Here is a 27785-nt window from a genome sequence, read left to right as displayed (position 1 = left end):
CACATTTTCACTCGTCGTCGCTGATGCCATACAAAGTCCTACAGCTGATATCAACAATTTCTTCCCACTCCTTTCTTTCCTCCGCTCTCCTCCTCCAACTTACATAATACACTGAAAAGCCAAACAAACTGGTAAACCTGCCTATTATCTTGTAGGACCGCCACGAGCACGCAGTAGTGCCACAACGGGACATGGCATGGACTCGACTAATGTCTGAAGTAATGCCGAAGGCTGACACCATGACTCCTGCAAGGCTAGACTAATGTCTGAAGTAATGCTGAGGGCTGACACCATGGCTCCTGCAGGGCTTTTCATAAATCCGTAAGAGGACGAGGGGGTAGAGAGCTCTTCTAAACAACACGTTGCAAGGAATCCCAGATATGCTCAATAATGTTCATGTCTGGGGAGTTTGGTAGCCATCGGAAGTGTTTAAACGCAGAAGAGTGTTCCTGGAGCCACTCTGTAACAATTCTGTACTTGTGGGATGTCGCACTGTCCTGCTGTGATTGCCCAAGTGCGTCGGAATGCAGAATGGACACGAGTGATTGCAGGTGATCAGACATACGTGTCAACTGTCAGAGTCGTATCTTGACGTACCAGGGTTCCTATATCGCTTCAACTGCACTCGACCTCCACCATTACAGAACCTCCACCAGCTTGAACAATCCCCTGCTGACATGCAGGGTCCATGGATTCATGAGGTTGTCTTCATACCCGTGTACGTCCATTCACTCGATACAATTTGAAACGAGACTTGTCCGACCAGGCAACATGTTTCCAGTCATCAATAGTCCAGTGTCGGTGTTGATGGGCCAATGCGTAAGACTTTGTGTCGTGCAGTCATCAAGGGTACACGAGTACTCCGAAAACCCATATCGATGATGTGCGGTTGAATGGTTCGCACGCTGAGACTTGTTGATGGCCCAACATTGAAATCTGCAGCAATTTGGGGAAGGGCTGCACTTCTGTCATGTTGAACGATTCTCTTCAGTCGTTGTTGGTCCCGTTGTTGCAGGATCTTTTTCCGGCCTCGGCGAAGTGGGAGATTAGATGGATTCCTAATATTCACGGTACACTCGTGAAATGGTCGTACGGGAAAGTCCCCAGTTCATCGCTACCTCGGAGATGCTGTGTTCCATCGCTCGTACGCCGACTGTAACACCACGTTTAGACTCACTTAAATCTTGATAGGCTGCCACTGTAGCAGCACTAACAGATCTAACAACTGCGCCAGACACTTGTCTTATATAGGCGTTGCGGACCGCAACGCTGTATTATGCCTGTTTACAGAACTCTGTATTTGAACACGCATGCCTACACCAGTTTATTTGGCTCCTCAGCATGTTTTACAGCTACGAAGTTTGCATGGTGTCTGTTCTTTCGGACACCACATCAGGATTGTGGTTGCCTGACATATAGAGGTCTGGACCAGCACTGGATGCATGCTCGGAAAGCTGAAGTGCTAATGAATTTAGCGACGTCAGGAGCAATGGCAATAGGCAAGGGTCTCCAGGAAGGGAATGTGGCCCCTTTCCGATTACAAGACACGCTTAAATGTTTCGGGACTGTCTTCATACGCGACAACAGGCAGAATGCCGTGATTGGCTCACCCGCCTTCTTCAAGGGATATGCGCTAGCGTCAGAGTCAACTTGCTCCTGACATTAAACATGGTCAAAAGGGTTCTTATATCAATGTTCACCTGGCGTCCAGAATACCACATTTCGTCACAACTTTACCAATGTCGAAGACGGGCTTAGGTTGATGGCGGTCTTTGGCTACTTCGTCAGCGGGAGTCTGATACCCACCAGCGATATCTGTCAACGTCCAAGTCAGAGGGGCGCCCCTGTATGTCAACACGGTGATAAAGTTGTGAACCCGTCATCGACACAGCTTTTCGGGCACCCTCATGGAAAGATCTGGCTGCCCGCTCCCGACAACTGCCCATTGCAGTGGGGCATATTTCCTCATCGCTTTCCCTCGTCAAGACTTTTTCGTTAACTGAAGCTACATCCACGCCCATCTCCCGTGCCTCGGAACCCCTACAGCATGTGATGTTTACTGCCTGAAGATGAGAAGACATTACGGGAATATGGTGGAACACCGTCAAATTACTATAGATTTTTCCGTGGTCTGGCTTTCAATAACCAGCCCTTTCTCGACTCGGACGCCCGGATGACATTATATATAGTGGCCAACCAAGAACATGTTGTTGCTGTGGTCTTCAGTCGAAAGACTGTTTTTATGCAGCTCTCCAAGCTACTCTATCCTGTGTCAGCCTCTACATCTCCAAGTAGCTACTGCAACCTACAACCTTCTCAATCTGCTTACTGTATTCATCTCTTGGTCTCCCTCTACAATTCCCCCCCCCCCCCCCCCCTCCCCAAGCTTCCCACCAGTACTAAACTCGCGGTCTCTTGATGCCTCAGAAAGTGTCCTACCAACCGATCCCTTCTTCTGGTCAGGTTGTACCACAAATTTCTCTTTTCACCAATTATATTCAATACCTCCTCATTAGTTACGTGATGTATCCATCTAACTTTCAGCATTCTTCCGTAGCACCACATTTCAAAAGCTTCTAGTCTCTTCTGTCTAAACTGCTTATCGTCCATATTTCACTTTCATACATAGCTACACTCTATACAAATACTTTCAGAAAGGATTTCCTGACACTTAATTCTGTGCTCGATATAAACAAACTTCTCTTCTTCAGAAACGCTTTTCTTGCCAGTGTCAGTCTACATTTTATATCCTCTATACTTCAACCGTGATTTTTTTTTCCCAAATAGCAAAACTCATCTACTACTGTAGGTGTCTCATTTCCTATACTTCAACCGTGATTTTTTTTCCCAAATAGCAAAACTCATCTACTACTGTAGGTGTCTCATTTCCTAATCTAATTCCCTCAGCAACACTTGGTTTAATTCGATTACATTCCATTAGCCTCAAAAAGTCTACAAACGGTACAAACGTAGCTTTATTTTTCCTTAATCTACCTTTATGAGAAGTCGTAGGATCAGTATTGCCTCACGTGTATCTACATTTCTCCGGAATCCAAACTGATCTTCCCCGAGGTCGACTCCTACCAATTTTTTCATTCTTCTGTAAAGGATTCGTGTTAGTATTTTGCAACAATGACTTATTAAACTGACAGTTCGGTAGTTTTCACATCTGTCAGCACCTGTTTTCTTTGTAATTGGAATTACTACATTCTTCTTGCAGTCTGTGGGTATTTCACCTGTCTCATGCATCTTGCTCACCACGTGGAAGAGTTTTGTTATGGCTGGCTCTCCCAAGGCTATCACTAGCTCTAACAGAATGTTGCCTACTCCCATGTCCTTGTTTCGACTTGGGTCTTTCTGGCTTTGTCAAATTCTTCATGCAGTATCATATCTCTTGATATTCACAGAGGTGATCCTCTTTTCTCCAAGAGTATCTTTAATTTTCCTGTAGGCAGTATCTATCTTACCCCTCGTGATATATGCTTCTACATCCTTACGTTTGTCCTCTAGCCATTCCTGCTTAGCCATTTTGCACTTCCAGTCGCATGCCTCCTTTATTGTATTTTTATATTTTCTCCTTTCTTGGATTAAATTCAGTATCTCTTGTGTTACCCAAGTATTTCTACTAGCCTTCGTCTTTTTACCTACTTGGTCATCTACTGCCTTCACTATTTCATCTCTCAAAGCTACCCACTCTTCTTCTACTGTATTCCTTTTGCCTGTTCTTGTCTGTCGTTCCCTAATGTTTCCTCTAAAACTTTCTACAACCTCTGGTTCTTTCAGTTTATCCAGGCCCCATCTCCTTATATTCCCACCTTTTTGCAGTTTCTTCAGTTTTAATTTGCAGTTCATTACCAATAAATTGTCATCAGAGTTCACATCTGCTCCTGAAAAGTCTTAAAATTTAAAACATGGTTCCAAAATTTCTGTCTTACCATTATATAATCAATCTGAAACTTCCCGATGTCTCCAGGTCTCTTCCACCTACACAACCTTCCTTCATGATTGTCAAACCAATTGTTAGCTATGATTAAATTATGCTCTGTGCAAAATTCTACCTCACGGCTTCCTCTTTTGTTCCTTTCTCCCAGCGCATACTCATCTTCTACATTTTCCTCGCTTCCTTTTCCTTCTGTCGAATTCCAGTCCAGCATGGCTATTAAATTTTCGTTCCCCATAACTGTCTGAATAATTTATTTTATTTCATCACACATTTCTTCAATTTCCTCATCATCTGTTAAGCTAGTTTGCATACAAACTTGTACTACTGTGGTGGGTGTGGGCTTTGTGTCTGTCTGGGGTACAGTAATGTGTTGAGTGCGCTGTTCATAGTAGCTTATCCGTGTTCCTATTTTGTTATTCATTATTAAGCCTACTCCTGCATTACCACTACTTGATTTTTTATTTATAACCCTGTATTCGCCTGAGCAGAAGTCTTGCTCCTCTTGGCACCAAACTTCACTAATTCTCGCTATATCTAGCTTTAACCTATCCATCTCCCTTTTTAAATTTTCTAATCTACCTGGCTGATTAAGGGATCTGACATTCCACACTCCGATCAGCAAAACGCAAGTTTTATTTCTCCTGATAACGACATCCTCCAGGATAGTCCTCGCCCGGACATTCGAATGGGGGACTGTTTTACCTCCGGAATATTTTACCCAAGAGGAAGCCATCATCATTTAATTATACAGTAGAGCTGCATGACTCCGGGAAAAATTACGGCTGTAGTTTCCCCTTGCTTTCTGCCATTCGCAGTACCAGCACAGCAAGGCCGTTTTGGTTTATGTTACAAGGCCAGATCAGTCAATCATCCAGGTTGTTGTCCTAGCAACTACTGAAAAGACTGCTGCCCCTCTTCAAGAACGACACGTTTATCTGGCCTCTCAACAGATACCCCTCCGTTGTGGTTGCATCTATGGTACGGCTATCTGTGTCACTGTGGGCCGCAAGCCTCCACACCAACAGCAAGGTCCATGGTTTATTGAGGAGCCGGTGGAGGGGGGGGGGGGGGGGCAAGAAACATATGACGTAGCAAAGGCTCCATACTATTAACATGGCCAACTCTCCATTTTGACACTGATGTGCAACGCCTGGAGTGCGGATATTCTGCGGAGACGTGGCAGTTGATGAGAAAAATGCTTGCATTTCTTCTTAGCACGACCCCATATACAGTAGTCTCATAGCCACTTTTGTTTCCAAATGAGTCACTTTCCCCCAGAACTACGACTAATGTCGTGACGTGGGTCAATGGAATGTCGATATCTTATCTCTTCCGAGATGGTCACAACATCAAACTTGATTTTCTGGTTTTTCTGCAGAAGCGTTTAAATCGTCTTCAGAATCAAACGCGATATCGGCAATATTACGCCAATTTTTTAGGCACTGTTTTCTTGAACTCTCCCCGTGCTGGGGTATGAGAAGGTAACTTCATAGTGAATGTCTGACTCCCAGCACAGGACCAATGACAGCGACCACATGTCATTTTTCTTCGAGACGACGTGCACGGACCTCGCCTGAAGGACAAGGAGATCAACTTGTAACTAATCGTATGCAGTCGCGAGTGCGCGCCCTTTATGTTTGTCCTGCCGGGAGGGCGATCTTCTCCTGTTTTGTATATCATTATGTTACAGTTGTTTGCTTACCACGAGGAACCAATTGTGCAAAATAAATAGTGAGGGGTTGTTCTCTTTACCTGAAAAAAAAGTGTGGTTAAGGCGACCCCTCGTGACAAGCGGGAAAATCTTGTTTGAGTCCTGGTCAGGCAGAAATTTTCATTTGTCACGAGTAACTGATGCTAATACATATTCACAATATGTGAAACCTTCCCACTGTTTAAATGTATCGTCTCCTGGGAAATGTCGCAATCCAGTCAGAGTAAAACGCTGGCGATCTACAAACTGTTATTAATGAACTGAAAGACGAGATACGGCAGTTAAAAGCAGAAAGAAGCGAGCGTAACATTCCGAAATACTTGTCAATTGATAGATCATGCAGTACAGGTACAACCAGAATAAAGAATATTTCATTATTGCCATCAGTACCGGTGTTTAGCGGGAAACCCGAAGATGATGTGAAAGTGCGTTTTCGTAAAAATGAAGGTGCCGCCCTGTTGGGATCCTGGACAGATTCCGATAAGCTAGTGGTTGCCAAATTAAGAACTCAGGTAGCAGCACAAGATTTCATTAGCGTGGAGCCTACTTGCCTGAAAACAGATGACTACAATGAGTTTAGAACGGTCGTTGTTCAGAGATTTAAACGTAAAAACATGATCAGATTTTAAAGAGAGCAGCTTCAAAGTTTGCGAATGCGACAAGACGAATCTGTCGAGGAGTTCACCGACATTGCCGACAGAATTCGAAACATATGCGCTCAAATGTACGAGTTAGTAGAAGATGAAAATGAAAATCGCGTGCAGTTGTTCGAAGCCGACCAGAGAGCCTTGGACACATTCATTCATGGGTTCGCAGAGTTCAAGTAAGCAAAGTTGTTCGATTGGCACGATGTAAAACGTTTCAGGAAGCAGTATAATCAGCTGTTGGTTTCGTTGAAGCACTAAGACGACCGAATGAGATGCAGAAACGAGAATGCAGAGTTTTCAACACAAAAGTACAATGCTACAGATGCAATAAGCTGGGCCACAAAATGGTTCGAATGGCTCTGAGCGCTATGGAACTTAACACCTGAGGTCATCAGTCCCCTAGAACTTAGAACTACTTAAATATGACTAACCTAGGGACATCACACACATCCATGCCCGAGGCAGGAGTCGAACCTGCGACCGTAGCGTAGCCACAACGGCCGGCAGCTGGGTCACAAGCATAAGGATTGTAAAGAGAATCGGATCTGCTATCATTGCGGGATGCAAGGTCATGTTTCGAGAGATTGTCGCAACAAGAAGAAAAGTAATGCGAACAACAGACCATCTGCCACAGCTTTAAACGATTACGGGGACGTACGGGCCACCACTCCGTCCGCCCCTCACAAGATACAGTGATTCTTGTTAGTTCCAGTGAAAATCAGACCGAAAATGACTTCGTGGTAGGTGCTTATATCGTGGAAGAAACATCAAACTACTTTTTAACACAGGAGCACAGACCTCATTAATGTGGTGTGGCATAGATAGTCGGGATAAACTGAAACCGCCGTTATTAAAAGTGCGAGGGTTAAACGGAGGAAAATTGCTTAACTATGGAGAAGTTGAAGTAGAATTAATTCTTGCCCAAAGACAAGATGAAGGTGAAAATAAAGATAAAGATAAATACACAGCAAGGGTGCAAGTAGTTTCAAATAACGAAACGCGTTATGACTGTGTACTTGGATTTGATTTCTTGTCCGCTAACGAGGCAGAGATATTTGTCGCAGAAAGAAAGATCAGACTAGGCCGTAGCAACCAGAACATAGGAAACTGTTCTTCAGATCGTACTCAAAGAAGCAGCAATACTGACGTCGTGGGAATAGACCGCCAAACGATGCATCAGTTCAAACCGTCCGATTCGATGTTCAAATTGATCAGCCTCAACAAATTCCCAAGCGAGCACGAAAGACAATCTACGTTGAAGTTAAGTCACCCCGATGCAAGGAAGGAACTTTGTTATTAATTGAGCGATCCGAGAAAAGTGAGTTACTGGATTCAATGCATTGTTATGTTGCTAGAATGGTGAGAGCAGCAGAATGTCGCAAAAGCCCCGGTTACAATAACGAATATGAGCAATGAGGATGTTGTTTTGTCATGAACGAAAGTTGCTGAAGTATCGAGTAAAAGTGACGTAAAACAAATTCCAAACGCTGCAGTTGTAAACACAGATTTTGGTAACAGTACCGCAAAACTGCAACGAGAAACGAAGTTAATAATGAAATAAAGCGCAAGATTTGGAAGAAGATAGAACATTTGACAGCTGGTGAACAGACGATTTTAGCGCCTGTTTTGTTGGAGTATGCAAATTTATTCCGAGAACGTGCAAATTTACCAGTCACTCATTTAGTTCAGCATAGTATTCATACAGGGAATGCAGCCCCAATCACACGGAAACCTTATCGAATACCATTTAGTCAAAGAGAGTTGGTAGAAGACATGGTTAAAGAACAATCAGAAGCCGGACTTATAAAACCAAGAGATCCTTCAGACCCATCGTGGTATTCTCCTGTTGTAATTGTAAAGAAGAAATCAATTTCTGGAGAACCACAGTTCCATTTTTGTGTTGATTACCGATCTTTGAATGCTGTGACCACACCCGCCATTTACTCCTTACCAAATTTAGTGGAAACCTTGGATTACTTGGGCAGATGTCGAATTTTTTCAGTATGTGATTTAACAAGTGGTTATCACCATTTAACAGTGCATCCAGATGATCAAGCAAAAACTTCATTTGTAACAGCATCTACATTTCAACGCCTGATGGATTCAGTTTTACGAGGGCTCACCCCCAACACAAGCACTTGTTTACCTTGATAATGTAATAATTTTTGGTGAAAACATGAAGCAGCATACTGCGAGACTACAAGCTGTTTTTGAGCGTATAAGAAGCGCAAACCTGTCTTTATCAATAGATAAATGTCATTTTGCACAAAGTAAAGTTAACTATCTTGGTCATGTTATAACCAGTGAAGGTGTTTGACCTGATCCAAAATTAATTGAAGATGTAAAGAATTTTCCTGAACCACATAAATTGAAAGAACTACAATCATTCTTGGGATTGTCAAATTTCTACAGACGATTTATAGCCGGTTATGCGAAAATAGCACGTTGAATGACACAGCTACTGAAGAAATGAGCCACATTTAATTGGTCAACAGAGTGCAAAAAGGAAATAGAAGAACTTGAAACTGCTCTAACCACAGCCCCAGTGTTAGCATATCCGGATTTCAGTAAACCTTTTATTCTTTCCACAGATACTTCCAATTTTGCCATAGGTGCAATCTCGTCTCAAGAAGTTGATGGTCATGAACATCCAATCTCATTTGCATCCAGACAATTGGCTCTGAGCACTATGGGACTCAACTGCTGAGGTCATTAGTCCCCTAGAACTTAGAACTAGTTAAACCTAACTAACCTAAGGACATCACAAACATCCATGCCCGAGGCGGGATTCGAACCTGCGACCGTAGCGGTCCTGCGGTTCCAGACTGCAGCGCCTTTAACCGCACGGCCACTTCGGCCGGCGCATCCAGACAATTAAACAAAGCAGAATGTAATTATACTACTATTGAGAAGGAGCTTTGTGCTTTGTTTTTTGGTATAACACATAAAAGATGTTTCTTAACAGGAAGAGAATTTGCAGTTATTACAGATCATGCCGCACTTAAATGGTTATTGAGCTTAGAGGATCCAAGTTCCAGATTAACAAGATGGGCATTAAGATTGAGTGTGTACCATTTTAAGTTTATTAACTGACCTGGTAAACAACATGTGAATGCTGATGCAATGAGTCGAAAAGTCGGTGTTTGTGTTACAATATGTCGACAATAAGAGTTAAAGGCAGCTGAAGAAGAAGATCCACAATGCAAATTATGGAAAAATGATCAACGTTTTGTTGAAATAGATGGATTATTATACAAAATCACTAGTTATTCCAGAAAGAGCAAATAATGAGGGAACAACATGATTATTCATTATCAGGACATTGCGGTAAAAAGGCAACAAACATTAAAACAGCTCAAATGTTTTGGTGGCCTATCCGCAAAGCTGACGTTTTAGAGTTTGTTTCACAATGTGATTCCTGTAACAGACGGAATAATGTGGGAGAAAGTATAGCACCATTGCAAGAACTGCCAGAGACAAGTGAACCATTTGAAGGATTGGGACTAGATTGTCGTAGGACCGTTACCTAATACTAAAGATGGAAACAAATACATATTGACAATGTTAGATCATTTCTCTAGATACCTTCTCATGATATCAACACTGATCAGAGCGCTGAAACTAAAGTTTTTGCAAAAGAATGGATTCTTAAGTTTGGATCACCATTAAGTGTAATTAGTGAGCAAGGAACGAATTCTATGACTGAATTACTTAAACCGACTTGTAAGCTCATGCAAATAACTCAGTTAAGGACTACACCAGCACACTCTGAAGGAAATGGAAGAGTCGAGCGAGTCCACAGAACAATTATTAAAATGGTTATCCATTATGTGAGCAGCAAACACAATTGGGATGTCTGTTTACCATACTTGGTAAGTTGTTACTGTGCAAAATGCACTGCTCAACTGGCCTAAGTCCATATGAGATCCCCGGGTTCGATTCCCGGCGGGGTCAGGGATTTTCTCTGCCTCGTGATGGCTGGGTGCTGTGTGCTGTCCTTAGGTTAGTTAGGTTTAAGTAGTTCTAAGTTCTAGGGGACTGATGACCATTGATGTTAAGTCCCATAGTGCTCAGAGCCATTTGAACCATATGAGATCGTCTACGGAAAAAAGATCCATTCGCCCTTGGACTTTGCACGATCGACTGCCGGCATTAGCAATGAACACGTAAGGGACCTAGCATGCAAGCTAAAGGAAGCATGGAGGTGAGTGTAACAACGAAATCATCAATCCTTTCTTCAGCAAGCAAGATAACACGACCGCCAAGCAGCAGTGCCACAGTATCGAGATGGAGATCTTGTGTATCTGAGCAACGTGGTGTTAAAGAAGAATCAAGTCAAAAAGCTTCAGAAGTGTTGGAAAGGACCATCTTGGAGGTGTTGTCGCCAGTCACTCTTAAGCTCCAATTGCCCTTTCGTTCGATTGTCATTCATCTCAATCGTGTAAAGCCATTTCTGTGTAGATTTCCTGTAGCATTGCAAGATGACGAGGACCGACCGAGAGGCAGACCTGCTGTTCTCAAACCCAGGAAGCGAGAATCGTGAGTTCGCAGTCCAGACTTCGAGGCCGAGGCACCGCCACGTCCCGAGCGATCCTGTTCCAGACACCCCTACAATCTGCGTAAACGTGTGTAGTGTGTGAGAGTGCAATGCGTGTGTTTATTTCAGCCTTGTGCTTATGTGAATGTGTTGTGAAAATTTAGTATTGAAGCTATTACACGAATGCACAAGTGGAACTAAACCTTTTATTCCACAGGTTATCACAAGAAACTCATTTATTTTACGTTCATTGTTAACTCTAGTATTTAGAACTAATTAACCATGTTCATTTTTATTCTAATGTTTGCTATGATAGCGTATTCTACTAATGCTGTAGTAATAGTACCACAGAGTACAGGTGTTTTGTTTGAACCCCGATCAAATATGGTAGTTTCGACAAGTAATGCCAAACTTGTACTCAAGTACAATCTGAGTGAAATCCAGCAGCAGTTCAATTCGGTAAGAAGCAAATTTATCTAATTCGTTCTGTTAAGGTAATGATACAATTTTGGAAATGGGTACATCTTAGTGTAATAACTGGATCACAGCCAAAATGCAGATAGAGTCTACATTTGCTAATTATGAACAAGAGATTTACTGTTTTTTTAAGCTTTGCCATACAAAACTTTAATTAGGCGAAAACGTTCCTGGTTTGATTTTGGAGGGAGTATCCTTCGTACTGTATTTGGTGCTTTAACTAGTCCAGATCTACTGGAAGTTAAAGCCAAAATATTAGCTCTTGAACAACAGTCCAGTACAGATTCAACTAACCTCTTTAACGAAATTATCGTATTAAAGAATACGCAAAGAACCACTACTATATTTTCTTATAGTTTTATGAGCAAAATCGGTATAGCTTTTACATTCGACTGCAGGATACAATTCGCATCTCATTATTTTGCGACGTCCAACGAAGTGCACCGCCACCGATCACAAATGATAAGCAGAGATACGTCCAACATGAGAAAAAAAAATCAGGAAAAAATCTTCGACTATTTTGCTGCGAAAATTACCGACCACCGCAAAATGTCCTCATTATTTCGAAACTGTCTTCCGAGTAAAGAAGAGAATAGAGTCGTTTGAAATGGGTGCTATAGCAGCGTGTTAAAAATTTGGTGTGCTAGTGACAACTGAGGATGTACTCCGCATAATCGGCAAGGAAAGAAATATATGGAAAATAGTGACACGAAAAGGGGACAGGGTGATAGGAATTGCGTTATCAGCGTTCCACGGTAAAAAAAAAAAAAAAAAAAATGCTTCACATGGCTCTAAGCACTATGGGACTTAACATCTGAGGTCATCGGGCACCTAAACTTAGAACTACGAGGGTCACTCCAAACGAAATGCACACTATTTTTTTAAAGCCATCTTTTATTCTACATATTTGAAAGTTTTACAGTGTGTAGATACATCCTTTAGGAACAATATTTTCATTTCTCCACATAATTTCCATCCCACTCAACTGCCTTACGCCACCTTCGAACCAGCGCCTGTATACCCGCACGGTAAAATTCTGGATCAACCTGTTGGAGCCACTGTTTGGCAGCGTGCACAAGGGAGTCATCATCTTCAAACCTTGTCCCACGAAGAGAGTCTTTCAGCTTCCCAAAGAGATAATAGTCACATGGAACCAGGTCAGGACTGTTAGGCGGGTGTTTCAGTGTTGTCCATCCGAGTTTTGTGATGGCTTCCACGGTTTTTTGACTGACATGTGGCCGTGCATTGTCGTGCAAGAGCAAAACATCCTGCTTTTGCCGATGTGGTCGAACACGACTCAGTCGAGCTTGAAGTTTCTTCAGTGTCGTCAAATATGCATCAGAATTTGTGGTGGTTCCACTTGGCATGATGTTCATAAGCAAGAGTCCTTCGGAATCGAGAAACACCGTAGCCATACCCGTAACTTTTCCAGCGGAAGGCGAGGTTTTGAATTTTTTTTTTTTGGTGAATTTGCATGATGTCACTCCATTGATTGCCTCTTCGTCTCTGGTGAAAAATGATGGAGCCATGTTTCACCCCCTGTTACAATTCTTCCAAGAAATTCATCTCCACCATTCCCGTACTGTTCCAAAAGTTCGCTGTATACCGTTTTTCTTGTTTCTTTGTGAGCCACTGTCAACATCCAGGGAACCCACCTGGCACAAATCTTTTTTAACGCCAACACTTTCAGTATTCTGCAAACACTTCCTTCCCCTATCTCAACGTAGCGTGACAATTCGTTCAATGTGATGCGTCTGTCAGCAGTAACCAATTCGTTAATTCTCTGCACATTGTCTGGAGTGTGTGCAGTACGAGGCCTGCCGCTGCGAGGGGAAAAAAAAAGGTTCAAATGGCTCTGAGCGCTATGGGACTTAACATCTGAGGTCATCAGTCGGAAATACGGAAGCGTCCGTCTGCTTTGACCCATGACGTCACAAATATGGCGGAAACAAAAACAAACACACACACTTTCCACAAGAAGCCTAATGACACTAACGGGACAAGCGCGGGAAATGGGGTGTTTTGGGTGGGGGGCAAACTAAATATAAACAAATTTAGACGCCTTGCGTAGCTACAACGTGTAAGTGAAGACAGCCATGCATGAATACCCACCCACCTCCTCAGGGGTCGTAACCCCTGCAACCCATAGAAGATAAAGATGCTTCAGTAGCTGATTAGTGTTTTTTGTCTTTAAAAAAAAAATCTCACGGGATAGAACGAACAGATCAGGAAGATAAATATAATAAACTAAAACAGAAATTCGAGGAAACAGATAATTAAAATAAGTAATAAGTGTTTTTAAATTTAAAAAAAATCTCACGAGATAGAACGAACAGATCAGAAAAGTAAATAAAATAAGATAAAACAGAACTGGAGACAGCCACACTCAAACCAAACTCCGCGCCGTCATGACGTCACACACGACACCCTTACGTCACGGGTCAAAGCTGACGCGTTGGATCGGACACTTCTGTCGACCCCATCAGTCTCCTAGAACTTAGAACTACTTAAACCTAACTAACCTAAGGACATCACATATATCCATGGCCGAGGCAGGATTCGAACCTGCGACCGTAGCGGTAGCGGTCGCGGTCGCGCGGTTCCAGACTGAAGCGCCTAGAACTGCTCGGCCACAACAGCCGGCACTCCGAGGACAATCCTCAATATTGCTGTGCCCGCTTTCATCACGTAACCTGCTTGCACACCGACTAACTGTACTGCGATCGATAGCAGGATCTCCATACACCTTTTTCAATCTCTTGTGGATGTTTCCCACTGTCTCGTTTTCACAGCATCAGGAATTTTTTGACAGCACGTTGTTTCTGAGGGCAACGGCCTTGCCGCAGTGGATACACTGGTTCCCGTGAGATCACCGACGCTAAGTACTATCGGGCGTGGCCGGCGCTTGGATGGGTAACCATCCAGCCGCCATGGGTTTTTGCCATTTTTCGGGGTGCACTCAGCCTCGTGATGTCAATTGAGGAGCTACTCGACTGAATAGTAGCGGCTCCGGTCAAAGCACACCGTCATAACGACCGGGAGAGCAGTGTGCTGACCACACGCCCTCCTTTCCGCATCCTCACCTGAGGATGACACGGCGGTCGGATGGTCCCGACGGGCCACTTGTGGCCTGAAGACGGAGTGCTTACGTTGTTTCTGACGAACGTCAAGTGTAGCAGCCAGCTTGAAGACATGCTGTGACGGCGGCACTAACGAGAACAGGTTGAACTAAGTCTGAAAACAAGCGGGAAGGATATATCTACAAACTGTAAAACTTTCACACATGCTGAATGAAAACTGCATTTTTAAAAAAATAGTGTGCATTTCTTTTGGAGTGACCCTCGTACTTGAACATAACTAACTTAAGGACACCACACACATCCATGCCCGAGGCAGGATTCGAACCTGCGACCGTAGCAGCAGCGCGGTTCCGGACTAAAGCGCCTAGAACCGCTCGGACACAGCGGCCAATAAGAGGCAGCTGTAGAGTTGTGAAAACTGTACTGTAAAGACAAAGATTTGAATATATCCAGTAAATAATTGAGGACGTGGGGTGTAAGTGCTACAGGAGAGCATATCAAACTAGTCAGAGGACTGGTGACCCTAAAGAAAAATGAGATTAATAGGCTGCGCGGGATTAGTAGAGCGGTCTAAGGCGCTGCAGTCATGGACTGTGCGGCTGGTCCCGGCGGAGGTTCGAGTCCTCCCTCGGGCATGGGTGTGTGTGTGTTTGTCCTTAGGATAATTTAGGTTCAGTAGTGTGTAAGCTTAGGGACTGCTGACATTAGCACTTAAGTCCCATAAGATTTCACACACATTTGAACAAGATTTCACACACATTTGAACATTTGAGATGCAATAGTGCCAGTTGCTTTCTACTCAGTGAATTAGGAGACGTGACAGTTGGTGAAGCGTACAGCATTTTCCTCGTAGCGTCGTGAGAAGCGTGGGCGGCGCGGTGTGTGAGTGCAGAAGCCAGGCTGCGGACAGTAGCGGCGGCAGCGGGATGTGGCCGAGGCGCGGACTCACGCTCTGCCTTGGTGAGCACGGGCATGCCCAGCTCGGCGGACACCTCGGCGTCGGAGAGCAGCCGCATGTCGTAGGCGGCGGCGACGGCGGGCACGGGCCGGCCGCCCACGCTGACGGCGTACACGAGGCGCAGCGGCGCGTCGTCGCCGGCCAGCGGCGCCGCCTCCAGCAGCCGCACCGACACCGGCCCGGCCGGCGCCCGCCGCAGCCGACCCGCCGGCGCCGCCGCCGCCGCCGCCGACGCGTTCACCAGGCCCAGGTGCCGCTCCTGCTGCCTGCGCACAGCCACACACCACTTACCTGCCGAACCCTTTCGCATGTTACGTATTCTGTGAATCTACGACAGCAGAGATACGAAGTGGAAAAATACACTTAATGAAAAAGTGAAATTACAATGAAATGAACACCCTTAGCTGCTTACAGGCGTTGACTTACGTCAACGGGGACAGATGAAAATGTGTGCCCCAACCGGGACTCGAACCCAGGATCTCCTTCTTACATGGCAGACGCTCTATCCGTCTTTTTTTTTAATCACATTTTGATCTATATTGTTCGTTGAATTCGTTCGTGGCGGACGTCCGATGACAATTGTTCAGGTTGTTCGTTGATCCGTTTACTCAGTTTTTTATTACAGAGGGTCGCTAAACCCTCTGACCGAACACGCTGAGCTACCGTGCCGGCATCCATCTGAGCCACCGAGGACACGGAGGATAGCGCGACTGCAGGGCTTATCTCTGGCACGCCTCTCGCGAAACCCACATTCTCAATGTATGAGCGGTCGCTCAGATGGATAGAGCGTCTGCCATGTAAGCAGGAGATCCCGGGTTCGAGTCCCGGTTGGGGCACACATTTTCATCTGTCCCCGTTGGCGTATGTCAACGCCTGTAAGCAGCTAAGGGTGTTCATTTCATTGTAATTTCATTCTAACGAGCTGCATGGTCACCGATGGTATCTGTTCTTTCGGACATGTTCGAAAGACCAGATACCATCTTAGTATATATATGAATGAAAAAGAGCGCAACACCAAATCCTGTACAGTAGTGAAATTTCGGCAATATATAGGGTGCATCAAAAAGAATCATCCGATTTGCCACGTCTCTATTTCTGAAACTGAACCGTAGTAAAGTTAGCTTTGAAAAGCGCGCCGCAGCGCGTAGCGTGAAGCAGTCGCCCTCCGTTTTCTGGCGGTGGCGCCGTTGTCGCAATTGAAGGTTTAGGTGTCTCCCTCTAGCGCAGGCTCACCCAAGAATTGCGCCCGGCGGGCGCACCCGCGCCCCGCGGGCGCAAGGCAGTATAGTTTAGCGCCCGTCCGCGACCGTATGTCGCTAGTGTCGCCATGGGAGCGAGCGAGAGAGAGAGAGAGAGAGAGATAGCTGCGGAGCGAGTAAGACCGCACAGCACTGCTCTGCGCCGGACAGTCCCGCGGTCTGATCCAACGTAAACAAAGTATTCTATTTTAGAAATAGTTTTATGAAAGGGATATAGTGTCTCATTATTAGTGTTAGTAGTTACAAGTAAATGTTTTTTGTTGTACTTCGTGCTACAACTTTTTGAATCCCTTTTCAGAGTTTAGAAATCGGATCCTTATTTTGCTATTTTGTGCATAATAGTTTTAACTGACCAAGTTTGAAAACTTATTAAAAATAGAATTAAGGTTATAAAGCTCTTTAATTCTTACAGTCAACATGGTTAAAGACGACAATTAACATTTTACACGTTTTTCTTTTTCGAGGAAACGATTTTGTCTAGGTTTGGTACAATATTCCGTGAGACTGCTAACCTCAAAGAATTAGTCAAATTTTTATCGCCATGTAACGAACGGTTCTTACTTTTAGCAAGCTTTAAAAGAGAGAAAAAGCGCTCACAAATATACGTAGAACCAAACATTGAGAGAAATTTGGCCGCGTGCTTGTGCAAAAGAGGATATTTCTCTCGTGGAAGACATCTGTAAAAGTCGTCCAAAGTTTTACACATAACAAAGCGGTTTTTCAGGCGGATATCGCACTGTAGGTCAGTCAGCTCTAGTTGAAGCACTTGTGAGACGTCGTCTGCCCGAAGGGAAAACGGGCGAACAAATATACACTCCTGGAAATGGAAAAAAGAACACATTGACACCGGTGTGTCAGACCCACCATACTTGCTCCGGACACTGCGAGAGGGCTGTACAAGCAATGATCACACGCACGGCACAGCGGACACACTAGGAACCGCGGTGTTGGCCGTCGAATGGCGCTAGCTGCGCAGCATTTGTGCACCGCCGCCGTCAGTGTCAGCCAGTTTGCCGTGGCATACGGAGCTCCATCGCAGTCTTTAACACTGGTAGCATGCCGCGACAGCGTGGACGTGAACCGTATGTGCAGTTGACGGACTTTGAGCGAGGGCGTATAGTGGGCATGCGGGAGGCCGGGTGGACGTACCGCCGAATTGCTCAACACGTGGGGCGTGAGGTCTCCACAGTACATCGATGTTGTCGCCAGTGGTCGGCGGAAGGTGCACGTGCCCGTCGACCTGGGACCGGACCGCAGCGACGCACGAATGCACGCCAAGACCGTAGGATCCTACGCAGTGGCGTAGGGGACCGCACCGCCACTTCCCAGCAAATTAGGGACACTGTTGCTCTTGGGGTATCGGCGAGGACCATTCGCCACCGTCTCCATGAAGCTGGGCTACGGTCCCGCACACCGTTAGGCCGTCTGCCGCTCACGCCCCAACATTGTGCAGCCCGCCTCCAGTGGTGTCGCGACAGGCGTGAATGGAGGGACGAATGGAGACGTGTCGTCTTCAGCGATGAGAGTCGCTTCTGCCTTGGTGCCAATGATGGTCGTATGCGTGTTTGGCGCCGTGCAGGTGAGCGCCACAATCAGGACTGCATACGACCGAGGCACACAGGACCAACACCCGGCATCATTGTGTGGGGAGCTATCTCCTACACTGGCCGTACACCACTGGTGATCGTCGAGGGGACACTGAATAGTGCACTGTACATCCAAACCGTCATCGAACCCATCGTTCTACCATTCCTAGACCGGCAAGGAAACTTGCTGTTCCAACAGGACAATGCACGTCCGCATGTATCCCGTGCCACCCAACGTGCTCTAGAAGGTGTAAGTCAACTACCCTGGCCAGCAAGATCTCCGGATCTGTCCCCCATTGAGCATGTTTGGGACTGGATGAAGCGTCGTCTCACGCGGTCTGCACGTCCAGCACGAACGCTGGTCCAACTGAGGCGCCAGGTGGAAATGGCATGGCAAGCCGTTCCACAGGACTACATCCAGCATCTCTGCGATCGTCTCCATGGGAGAATAGCAGCCTGCATTGCTGCGAAAGGTGGATATACACTGTACTAATGCCGACATTGTGCATGCTCTGTTGCCTGTGTCTATGTGCCTGTGGTTCTGTCAGTGTGATCATGTGATGTATCTGACCGCAGGAATGTGTCAATAAAGTTTCCCCTTCCTGGGACAATGAATTCACGGTGTTCTTATTTCAATTTCCAGGAGTGTATATATAAGGCCGGTTGAAGCTCACTTATTTCCAAGAATCTGTTTTCAAACTGTTCTTGTAATTCGCAAAGGATTTGAACATAATCTGAAAAATCCACACTGTCTAGTCCAGGAAAGTATCCACAATTCTTTTCGCGCAACTGTTTTCCCCACAAAATAGGTTTTTTTTTAAATGCTTGAATCGTCTGCAGTAAATCAGCAACAGAGTGATTTTCGCCTTGGAGTGAAATGTTCAAAGTATTTAAATGACCAGTAAGGTCGCTCAAAAGAGCCAAATTCGCCACCCACTTAGGATCACAAAGTAATTCTTCTGGACGTCCTTTCATTTCAAAAAGGTATTTATTTCACTCTTCAAGGAGAAAAACCGATGAATCACCTTTCCTCTGCTCAGCCATCTTACATCAGTGTGGTAGGGGATGTCCGGGTTCAAATGGTTCAAATGGCTCTGAGCACTATGGGACTTAACATCTATGGTCATCAGTCCCCTAGAATTTAGAACTACTTAAACCTAACTAATCTAAGGACATCACACAACACCTAGTCGTCACGAGGCAGAGAAAATCCCTGACCCCGCCGGGAATCGAACCCGGGAACCCTGGCGCGGGAGATGTCCGGGTATTCCGCTTCGATATCAGGCAGAAATTCTTTAAATTGGACATGTGTGAGTCCATGCGATCGAAGATAATTAACTGTTCGAAGAACTGTGTCCATAACATTTTTTATGTTGGCAATCTTCACACAGTGTGCCTCCTGGTGTATCAGACGATGGACTGCCGCGAATAAGGAACAGCCACTTCAGCCATTTAAGATGTGACGTAATTCAGAAATCCAGTGCGTATCCCTCGTAGCGCAGGGGCTCCATCCGTTGCACCGGTCAGGCGTTCCCATTTTAAACCCATTGACTCGAACATGTTTTCCACGGCTAGAAAAATATCCAAACCCGTGGTTGTGTCTTACAATGGTATAAGGTCGAGAGGCCCGGCGGGCGGTCGTTCGGTCCCCACGGTCAGCTAAACGGCACGGCTCGGCCACTGCGACAACATACGAATTCGCCCGGGGCGCTGGCCGCGGGCCATCGCGGGCGCTAGCGCCCCAGGGGCACAGTTTGGACGAGCCTGCTCTAGCGGGAAAGGGGGAAAAGTAGGATGTTAAGAAGTGGCTGTATAGGCTCTCGTGAAGGGTTGGCAGTCGGGGGCATCAAGAAGCCACTTCTTTGCCGGTGCTAGAAGGACAGCACGCAGACCGTGGCATCAGCGTAAGCGACGCGAGCGGCGGCTCCGTGGTATGGGGCGTAGATGAAGATGTAGAAGTTTTCCAACGACTAGTTTTTCTACGATTCGGAGCTACGGAGTATCTGCCCTAAAAAAAGTTCGCTAAATAGTGATTATTAAAGAGTTCACTGGGCCGTAGTAAAGTGAGCTTTGAAAAGCTCGTCGCAGCCCGTAGCGTGAAGCAGTCGCCCTCCGTTTTGTGGCGGTGGCACCGTTGTCGCAATTGAAGGCTTCGGTGTCTCCCTCTAGCGGGAAAGGGGAAAAGTGGGCTTTTCGCGTGGGTTTAAGAAGTGGCTGTATGGGCTCTCGTGGAGAGTTGGCAGTGGGGGCATCAAGAAGCGACTTCTCTCCCAGTGCTAGAGGGACATCAGCGTAAGCGTCGTGAGCAGCGGCTCCGTGGTATGGGGCGTTACCTGCTCGTCGCGAAAGGAATCTTTCTGAGCGTGGGTCCACAAGTGGCCTAATCTGTAGTTCGGCCGTATGCTGTCGACCGGCGAGGAGGTTCTGAAAATCGGCGCGCCTTCCTGCGTCCGTTGACACGGCTGGCAGCGGGTGGTTCGGCAGAGCATTTGGAAGTGCTGTTCAGTGTTGGTTCAGTCCTGGGAGCCGTAACGCACCAGAAGTTGAATGTTGATGGTTAACAGATTTTATGAAGTTTAATTGAATTCAATTTACTTATTCTTGTTAATTATACCAGCCGTATTTTTTGGGGGGTTTCCCGCCATTCATTCTCGTCTGCCCACCCGCGGGAAGATGGTAATATTAGAAAGGGTGGTCCGTTTGTCCACTTTTGAGGACGAAAGGGGGGGAGTCAGAGTAAATCTGTGGTTCGGATTGCTTCTTTCCCCTCCCAGCTTACCTACGGGTTTATTCGACTATTAGTCTCTGCCATGTCTGTGAAAGTGTAAGGCACCAATGACTGTACTGTTTAAAATGCAAGGCACTAAGACCTGATCCAGTCTCTCGCCTGCCATAACTAGTATTACTAGACTCACGTGTAAAAGGTACTATAAGAAAGAAGAAAAATTCCTTTTGCCTCGTGGTGAGAGCTAGTCAATTGCATAACGAATTCCTGCTCATCTGGAAGCTGTAACTTACGTAAATTTGTGTTTATGTATATTTGGCTATAATCAAGCAAGGTTAATGTACGCCGTAGTGGATTTTTTATATTGTTTCTAGTCAGCAAAAACTGTTGTGTGTTTTTTCAATTCAGTACTTTTTAAGACTTTTACTAAGCGTGCTTATGTGTTTTATACAGGTAGTTGGGTATTAGTGTGTTTTCTTGCCATGCAAAAGTTTGACATTTCTTTACGGGTAGAAATTGTTGCCTTGTAACGAGAACTTTTGAAAAAGTTCGCAAGTCCTACCTGGCGAGCGTGTGTGTTTGTCGTAAGTTAACTGGCAGAAATTTGTAAACTTTGTTTTTTTATATATATTTTGGAAATTTTAATGTTATTAACTGTAAATGTCCCCCCGTGTGCATGACTCATGCGTTTTGGTTTTTCTAGTTTGAGAACTTTTGTAAACAGGATTGTCTTTATATGCTGCAGACAAGTGAGATTCTGCACCATTTAATGAATGGAGTGAAATACACCTGTAGTTTAGTTGGGCTTGAAATATTATACAGCGTCGCGTTGTATACGTTAAATTGCTTACCTATACTTGCCTTTTACTGGCGTGAAATTTTTTGTAATAATTTAATAATTTAAAAGTCCTTTCCTATCGTAAATTGTGACTTATTCATTAAATTATTATTTTTTTTAATATCGTTAAGTCTTGCACCAAATTTGAATAAAGAGTGTTACTCAAAGTTGTGTGTAATTTCACCAGTTATTCCTTGGCACCTACTTCCACTTTACATTTTGTGTACTGATTGAGATTAATAACCTTTGGTGAACTAGTAGTAATTTTACGGTTCAGAAACTAATAAACATATACAATGAATTTTCTTTTTTGATGAACGGGAAACTCAAAAAGTTTTTTTTCGTACCTTTTCATAGTTGTTCAATATGCCCTCTTGAGATGTACGGCAAATACTATGTGATCAGAAATATCCGGACACCCCCAAAAACATACATTTTTCTTATTAGGTGCATTGTGCTGCTACCTACTGCAACGTACACCATATCAGCAACCTAGTAGTCACTACACATCGTGAGAGAGCAGAACGGGGCACTCCGCTGAACTCACGGACTTCGAAAGTGGTCAGGTGATTGCGTGTCACTTGTGTCATACGTATGTACGCGATATTCCCACACTCATAAACATCCCTAGGTTCATTGTCTCCTATGTGATAGTGAAGCGGAAAAGTGAAGGGACACGTACAGCACAAAAGCGTACAAGCCGACCTCGTCTGTTGACTCACAGAGACCGCCGACAGTTTAACAGGGTCGTAATGTATAATAGGCAGACATCTATCCAGACCATCACACAGGAATTCCAAACTGTATCAGAATCCACTGCAAGTACTATGACAGTTAGGCGGGAGCTGAGAAAACATGGATTTCATGGTCCAGCGGCTGCTCATAAGCCACACATCACGGCAGTAAATGCCAAATGACGACTCGCTTGGTGTAAGGAACGTAAACATTGGACGATTGAATCGTGGAAAACGTAGTGTGGATTGGAGAATCACGGTGGCGATCCGATGACAGGGTCTGGGAATGACGAATGCCTGGTGAACGTCATCTGCTAGCGTGTGTAGTGCCAACAGTAAAGTTCGGAGGCGGTGGTGTTACGGTGTGGTCGTATTTTTCATGGAGGGCGCTTGCACCCCTTGTTTTGCGTGGCACTATCACAGCACACGCCTACATCGATGTTTTAAGCACCTTCTTGCTTCCAGTGTTGAAGAGCAATTCTGGGATGGCGATTGCATCTTTCAACACGATCGAGCACCTGATCATATTGTATAACCTGTGGCGAAATGGTTACACGACAATACCCAACCCTGTAATGGACTGCCGGTCGGTGTGGCCGAGCAGTTCTAGGCGCTTCAGTCCGGAACCGTGCGACCTCTACCGTCCTCGGGCATGGATGTGTGTGAGGTCCTTAGGTTAGTTAGGTTTAAGTAGTTCTAAGTTCTAGGGGACTGATGACCTCACATGTTAAGTCCCATAGTGCTCAGAGCCATTTGTATCATTTGTAATGGACTGGCCTGCACAGAGTCCTGTCCTTAATCCTGTAGAACACCTTTGGGATTGTTGGAACGCCGACTTCGTGCCAGATCTAACCGACCGACATCGATGCCTCTCCTCAGTGCAACACTGCGTGAACAATGGGCTGCCATTCCCCAAGAAACCCTCCAGCACCTGATTTAACGTATACCTGCGAGAGTGGAAGCTGTCTTCAAGGTTAAGCGTGGGCCAACACCATATTGAACTCCAGCATTATGGATGGAGGGCACCAAGAACTTGTAAGTCATTTTCAGCCAGGTGTCCAGATTCTTTTGATCATAAAGTGTATGTCAATGCGATATTAAAACTGTTCCCACACTGCAGCGAGCATGGTATTCAAATTGTTCTCACACTGCAGCGAGCATGTCTTGAGCTACAGCTTCCACAGCTGCTGTTACACCATTTCTCGGTTCATTCATTGTTGTTGGTAACGGAGGCACATAAACAGAGTCTTTCATAAACCCCGACAAGAAATAATCATATACAGTGAGGTCCGGTGACGTTGAAGGCCTGTAATGTAAGGCTGAATCATCTGGCCCAGTGCGACCGATCCATCGTTTAGTATTCCTTTGATTTAAAAATTCCCGTACTTCCAGATGGCAGTTTGGCGGTGCCCCATCCTTTTGGTAAATGAAGTAGTTCGAATCAGTCTCCAACTGTGGGAGAAGGAAGTTCTCAAGCACATCGAGATATGCGCTTCCTGTAACAGTGTTCTCGGCAAAGAAAAATGGCCCGTACACCTTTTCCCGTGAAACTGCACAAAACACCTTTAATTTTGGAGAGTCCCTGTCATGTTGTAAAACTTCACGTGGTTGTTCTGTACCCCATATTCTCACATTATGACGGTTGACCTGTCCATTGAAGTGGAATGTCGCCCCGTCACTAAACACTTAGCTTGGAAGAAAACTGTCATCCTCCATCTTGCCACGAACTAAATAACAGAATTCCACACGTTGTTGTTTGTTACCTTCACGAAGAACTTGCAGTTGCTAAATTTTTTATGGTTTCCTGAGCTGTCGAGCTGCGAACGTATTTCTGCGGACTCCTTGTGAAACTATGGCGATGCGTTCGACGTCTGTATCAGACACTCGGGGAGGGCCCGTCGACTTGCCGTTACGCAAACAACCTGTTTCTCGGAACTGCTCATGCCATCGTCAAATGCTCTATGCTGTACGAGGATCCACACCATACCTAGTACGAAATTTACGCTCAACAGTTATTACTGACCCGCACTGCACAAAACGTAGAACACAAAATACTTCCTGTTGTCCCGACACCATTTTCACTAGAACTAGAGTGGGCGCACACTGCTGCTACTCCTACCTAGCGGTAGCCTTGTAAAACTGGAGTGTTTTCTCTTTCCAACAGCTCGTTGTTCATGCATTCCAACAGCTCGTTGTTCATGCACATATCTCAAGTAACATAATAGTTACGATTTTTTTGCAAATCGGATGAGTCTTTTTGATACACCCTGTATTTGTCTAGGTAACATATTTAAGTGATTTACAATGCAAGATCACAGGTTAGTGTAAACGCGAAATAAGCCACTACAAACGTGAAAAGCTGGTACATTAATAACCAACGTAACCGCCAGAATGTTGAATGCAAGCATGCAAACGTGCTTGCATTGTGTTGTACAGGTGCAAGCTGTCATCTTGTGGGATGGAGCTCCATGCCTGCTGCATTTGGTAGTTCAGTACAGGGGTGTTCAATGCTGGCTGTGGATGACACCAGAGTTGTCGTCCGATGACGTTCCATATGTGCTCGATTGGAGACAGATCTGGTGATCGAGTAGGCCGAGGCAACATGTCGACACTCTGTAGAGGATGTACGATTACGACAGCGGTATCTGGGCGAGTGTTATCCTGTTCGAAAACACCCCCTAGAATGCTGACCCAAGAATGGCACCAAACTGATGTACAAATTTGCAGTCAGGGAACGTGGAATAACCAGGAGAGTGCTTCTGCTGTCTAACGAATCGCGCCCCAGACAATAGCTCCATGTGTAGGTGCAGTGCGTCTAGCATGCACACAAGTTGGCTGCAGGCCCCCTACTGGTCTGCTTCTAATCAACACATGGGCATCAGTGTCAGCGTAGCAGAACCAGCTTTCCCCATAAAACACAACAGAGCTTCACCTTGCCCTCCAGTGAGCTCTCGCTTGACACCACTGTAGTCACAAATGGCGGTGGTTTGGGGTCAGTGGAATTCATGCTGCAGGGCGTCTGGCTCGCGGCTGTCCTTAAAGTAACCGATGTAACAGTTTGTTGGTCACGGTGGTGCCAAATGCTGATGTAGATACAGTACGATGCGCAAGAGGCATAAACCCAACACGATGGTCTTCCCTCTCGGTAGTGACAAATGGCCTCCCGGGATCCAGTCTTGTTGCGACCGTACAAATGGTTCAAATGGCTCTAAGCACTATGGGACTTATATGAAATTTCCTGGCAGATTAAAACTGTGTGCCCGACCGAGACTCGAACTCGGGGCCTTTGCCTTTCGCGGGCAAGTGCTCTACCAACTGAGCTACCGAAGCACGACTCACGCCCGGTACTCACAGCTTTACTTCTGCCAGTACCTCGTCTCCTACCTTCCAAGGTTCTGCAAGGTTCGCAGGAGAGCTTCTGTAAAGTTTGGAAGGTAGGAGACGAGGTACTGGCAGAAGTAAAGCTGTGAGTACCGGGCGTGAGTCGTGCTTCGGTAGCTCAGTGGTAGAGCACTTGCCCGCGAAAGGCAAAGGCCCCGAGTTCGAGTCTCGGTCGGGCACACAGTTTTAATCTGCCAGGAAGTTTCATATCAGCGCACACTCTGCTGCAGAGTGAAAATCTCATTCGGGACTATGGGACTTAACTTCTGAGGTCATCAGTCCCCCAGCTTGAAAGAATAGCACTCCTGCACACTGTTTTGCTCTGCCCAGGAACTTTCATATCAGCAGGCACTCCACTGCAGAGAGCAAAAATTGCATTCGGGATACGTTACCGTTCGCTTCCTCCTGCAGTGCTCTTTACACTGTGCCAAACCGCCCGCGTGCCGAGTGTGCGAGCTGTGCTCGGGCCGACGCTCGGCCTGTCTCGGCTTTGCTCAGCCCTTCTCGGAGGTACCGATCGGGACAACTCCCTTCATTTCACCAGAATCGTAGTGTCAGCGCCATTTTCCCTTCGCTGTTTGCTCGTGGTATGAAAGACATTCACAGGTCCAGTGGCTGTCTGCATAAAAAGAGGCAGTAGAGCGGTCTATCGCCAAAGGCCTTTACAATTGAATGTAAATGACAAAAAAGAGGGATGAGAATTCTCAGTATGTATTATGGAGTCACATAATCGACGAGTACTACAGATTTCATCTGTTCATTCTCTCAGCGACCGCACTGGTACCGAAACGGAAGATAACAGAGAGAAGGCCGAAATACTGAATTCGGTCTTCCAAAGTTGTTTCACCGTAGAAGATCGTAACACTGTCCCTCCTTTCAATCGTCGTGCGAACGTCGAAATGGCAGATACTGAGATAATCTATCGCGGAATTGAAAAGCAGCTACAATCGCTTAGTAGTGGGAAGGCGTGGCCGGCCGATGTGGCCGAGCGGTTCTAGGCGCTTCAGTCTGGAACCGCGCGACCGCTACGGTCGCAGGTTCGAATCCTGCCTCGGGCATGGATGTGTGTGATGTCCTTAGGTTAGTTAGGTATAAGTAGGTCTAAGTTGTAGGGGATTGATGACCACAGATATTAAGTCCCATAGCGCTCAGAGCCATTTGAACCATTCTGGAAAGCGTCAGGTCCAGATGAGATACCAATAAGATTCTATAAAGATTATCCGAAAGAACTTATTCCCCTTGTAGCAGTAATTTATCGTAGATCGCTTGCGCAACGAAAGGTGCCTAACGACTGGAAAAAAGCGCAGGTCATTCCCGTTTTCAAGAAAGGCCGTAAGACAGATCTATATTGTTGACGTCCAACTGTTGTAGAATTATGGAACACGGTTTATGCTAAAAAATTACGACGTTTTTGGAAAATAATCATCTCCTCAACAAAAATCAACATGGATTCCGCAAACAGAGATCCTGCGAAACTCAGCTCGCTCTGTTCCTCCAGGAGATCCACAGCGCAGTGGTCAACGGCAGTCAGGTTGATGCCGTGTTCCTTGATTTCAGTAAGGTGTTTGAAACCATCTCGCGGTGCCATTTAATGAAAAAATAAGATCTTACGGAGTATCGGAGCAGACTTGTGATTGGATTCAAGACTTTCTTGCAGACAGAACTCAACATGTCGCTCTTAACGGAACAAAATCGAAGGGTGTAAAGGTAATATCAGGAGTACCACAGGGAAGTGTGATAGGACCGTTGCTGTTTGCAATATATACAGGGTGGGTCACTAACTATTGCCACCAAGAATAACTCAGAAAGTGTGATAGGAAATGAAAAGTTTGTGGGGCAAAAGTTGCATGGGACAACGGGGGCCATAATATGACGTTAGTTTTTTGTTGCTAGATGGGATCGCTTCAGA

The 27785-nt window shown here is 45.6% G+C and overlaps 1 protein-coding gene across 1 annotated transcript in view; it reads right to left on the bottom strand.

Annotated features, from left to right (window-relative positions):
• LOC124805612 overlaps positions 1–27785 on the bottom strand; it is a 359950-nt gene that overhangs the window by 136919 nt on the left and 195246 nt on the right. Inside the window, exon 5 of the mRNA XM_047266178.1 lies at positions 15345–15619. Coding sequence (XP_047122134.1) covers positions 15345–15619 — 275 coding nt within the window. The remainder of the gene's footprint in view (positions 1–15344; positions 15620–27785) is intronic.

This window comes from Schistocerca piceifrons, chromosome 7, assembly GCF_021461385.2.
Source record: "Schistocerca piceifrons isolate TAMUIC-IGC-003096 chromosome 7, iqSchPice1.1, whole genome shotgun sequence".
Classification (NCBI taxonomy): domain Eukaryota; kingdom Metazoa; phylum Arthropoda; class Insecta; order Orthoptera; family Acrididae; genus Schistocerca; species Schistocerca piceifrons.
This window is presented reverse-complemented; position numbering and strand designations above follow the sequence as displayed.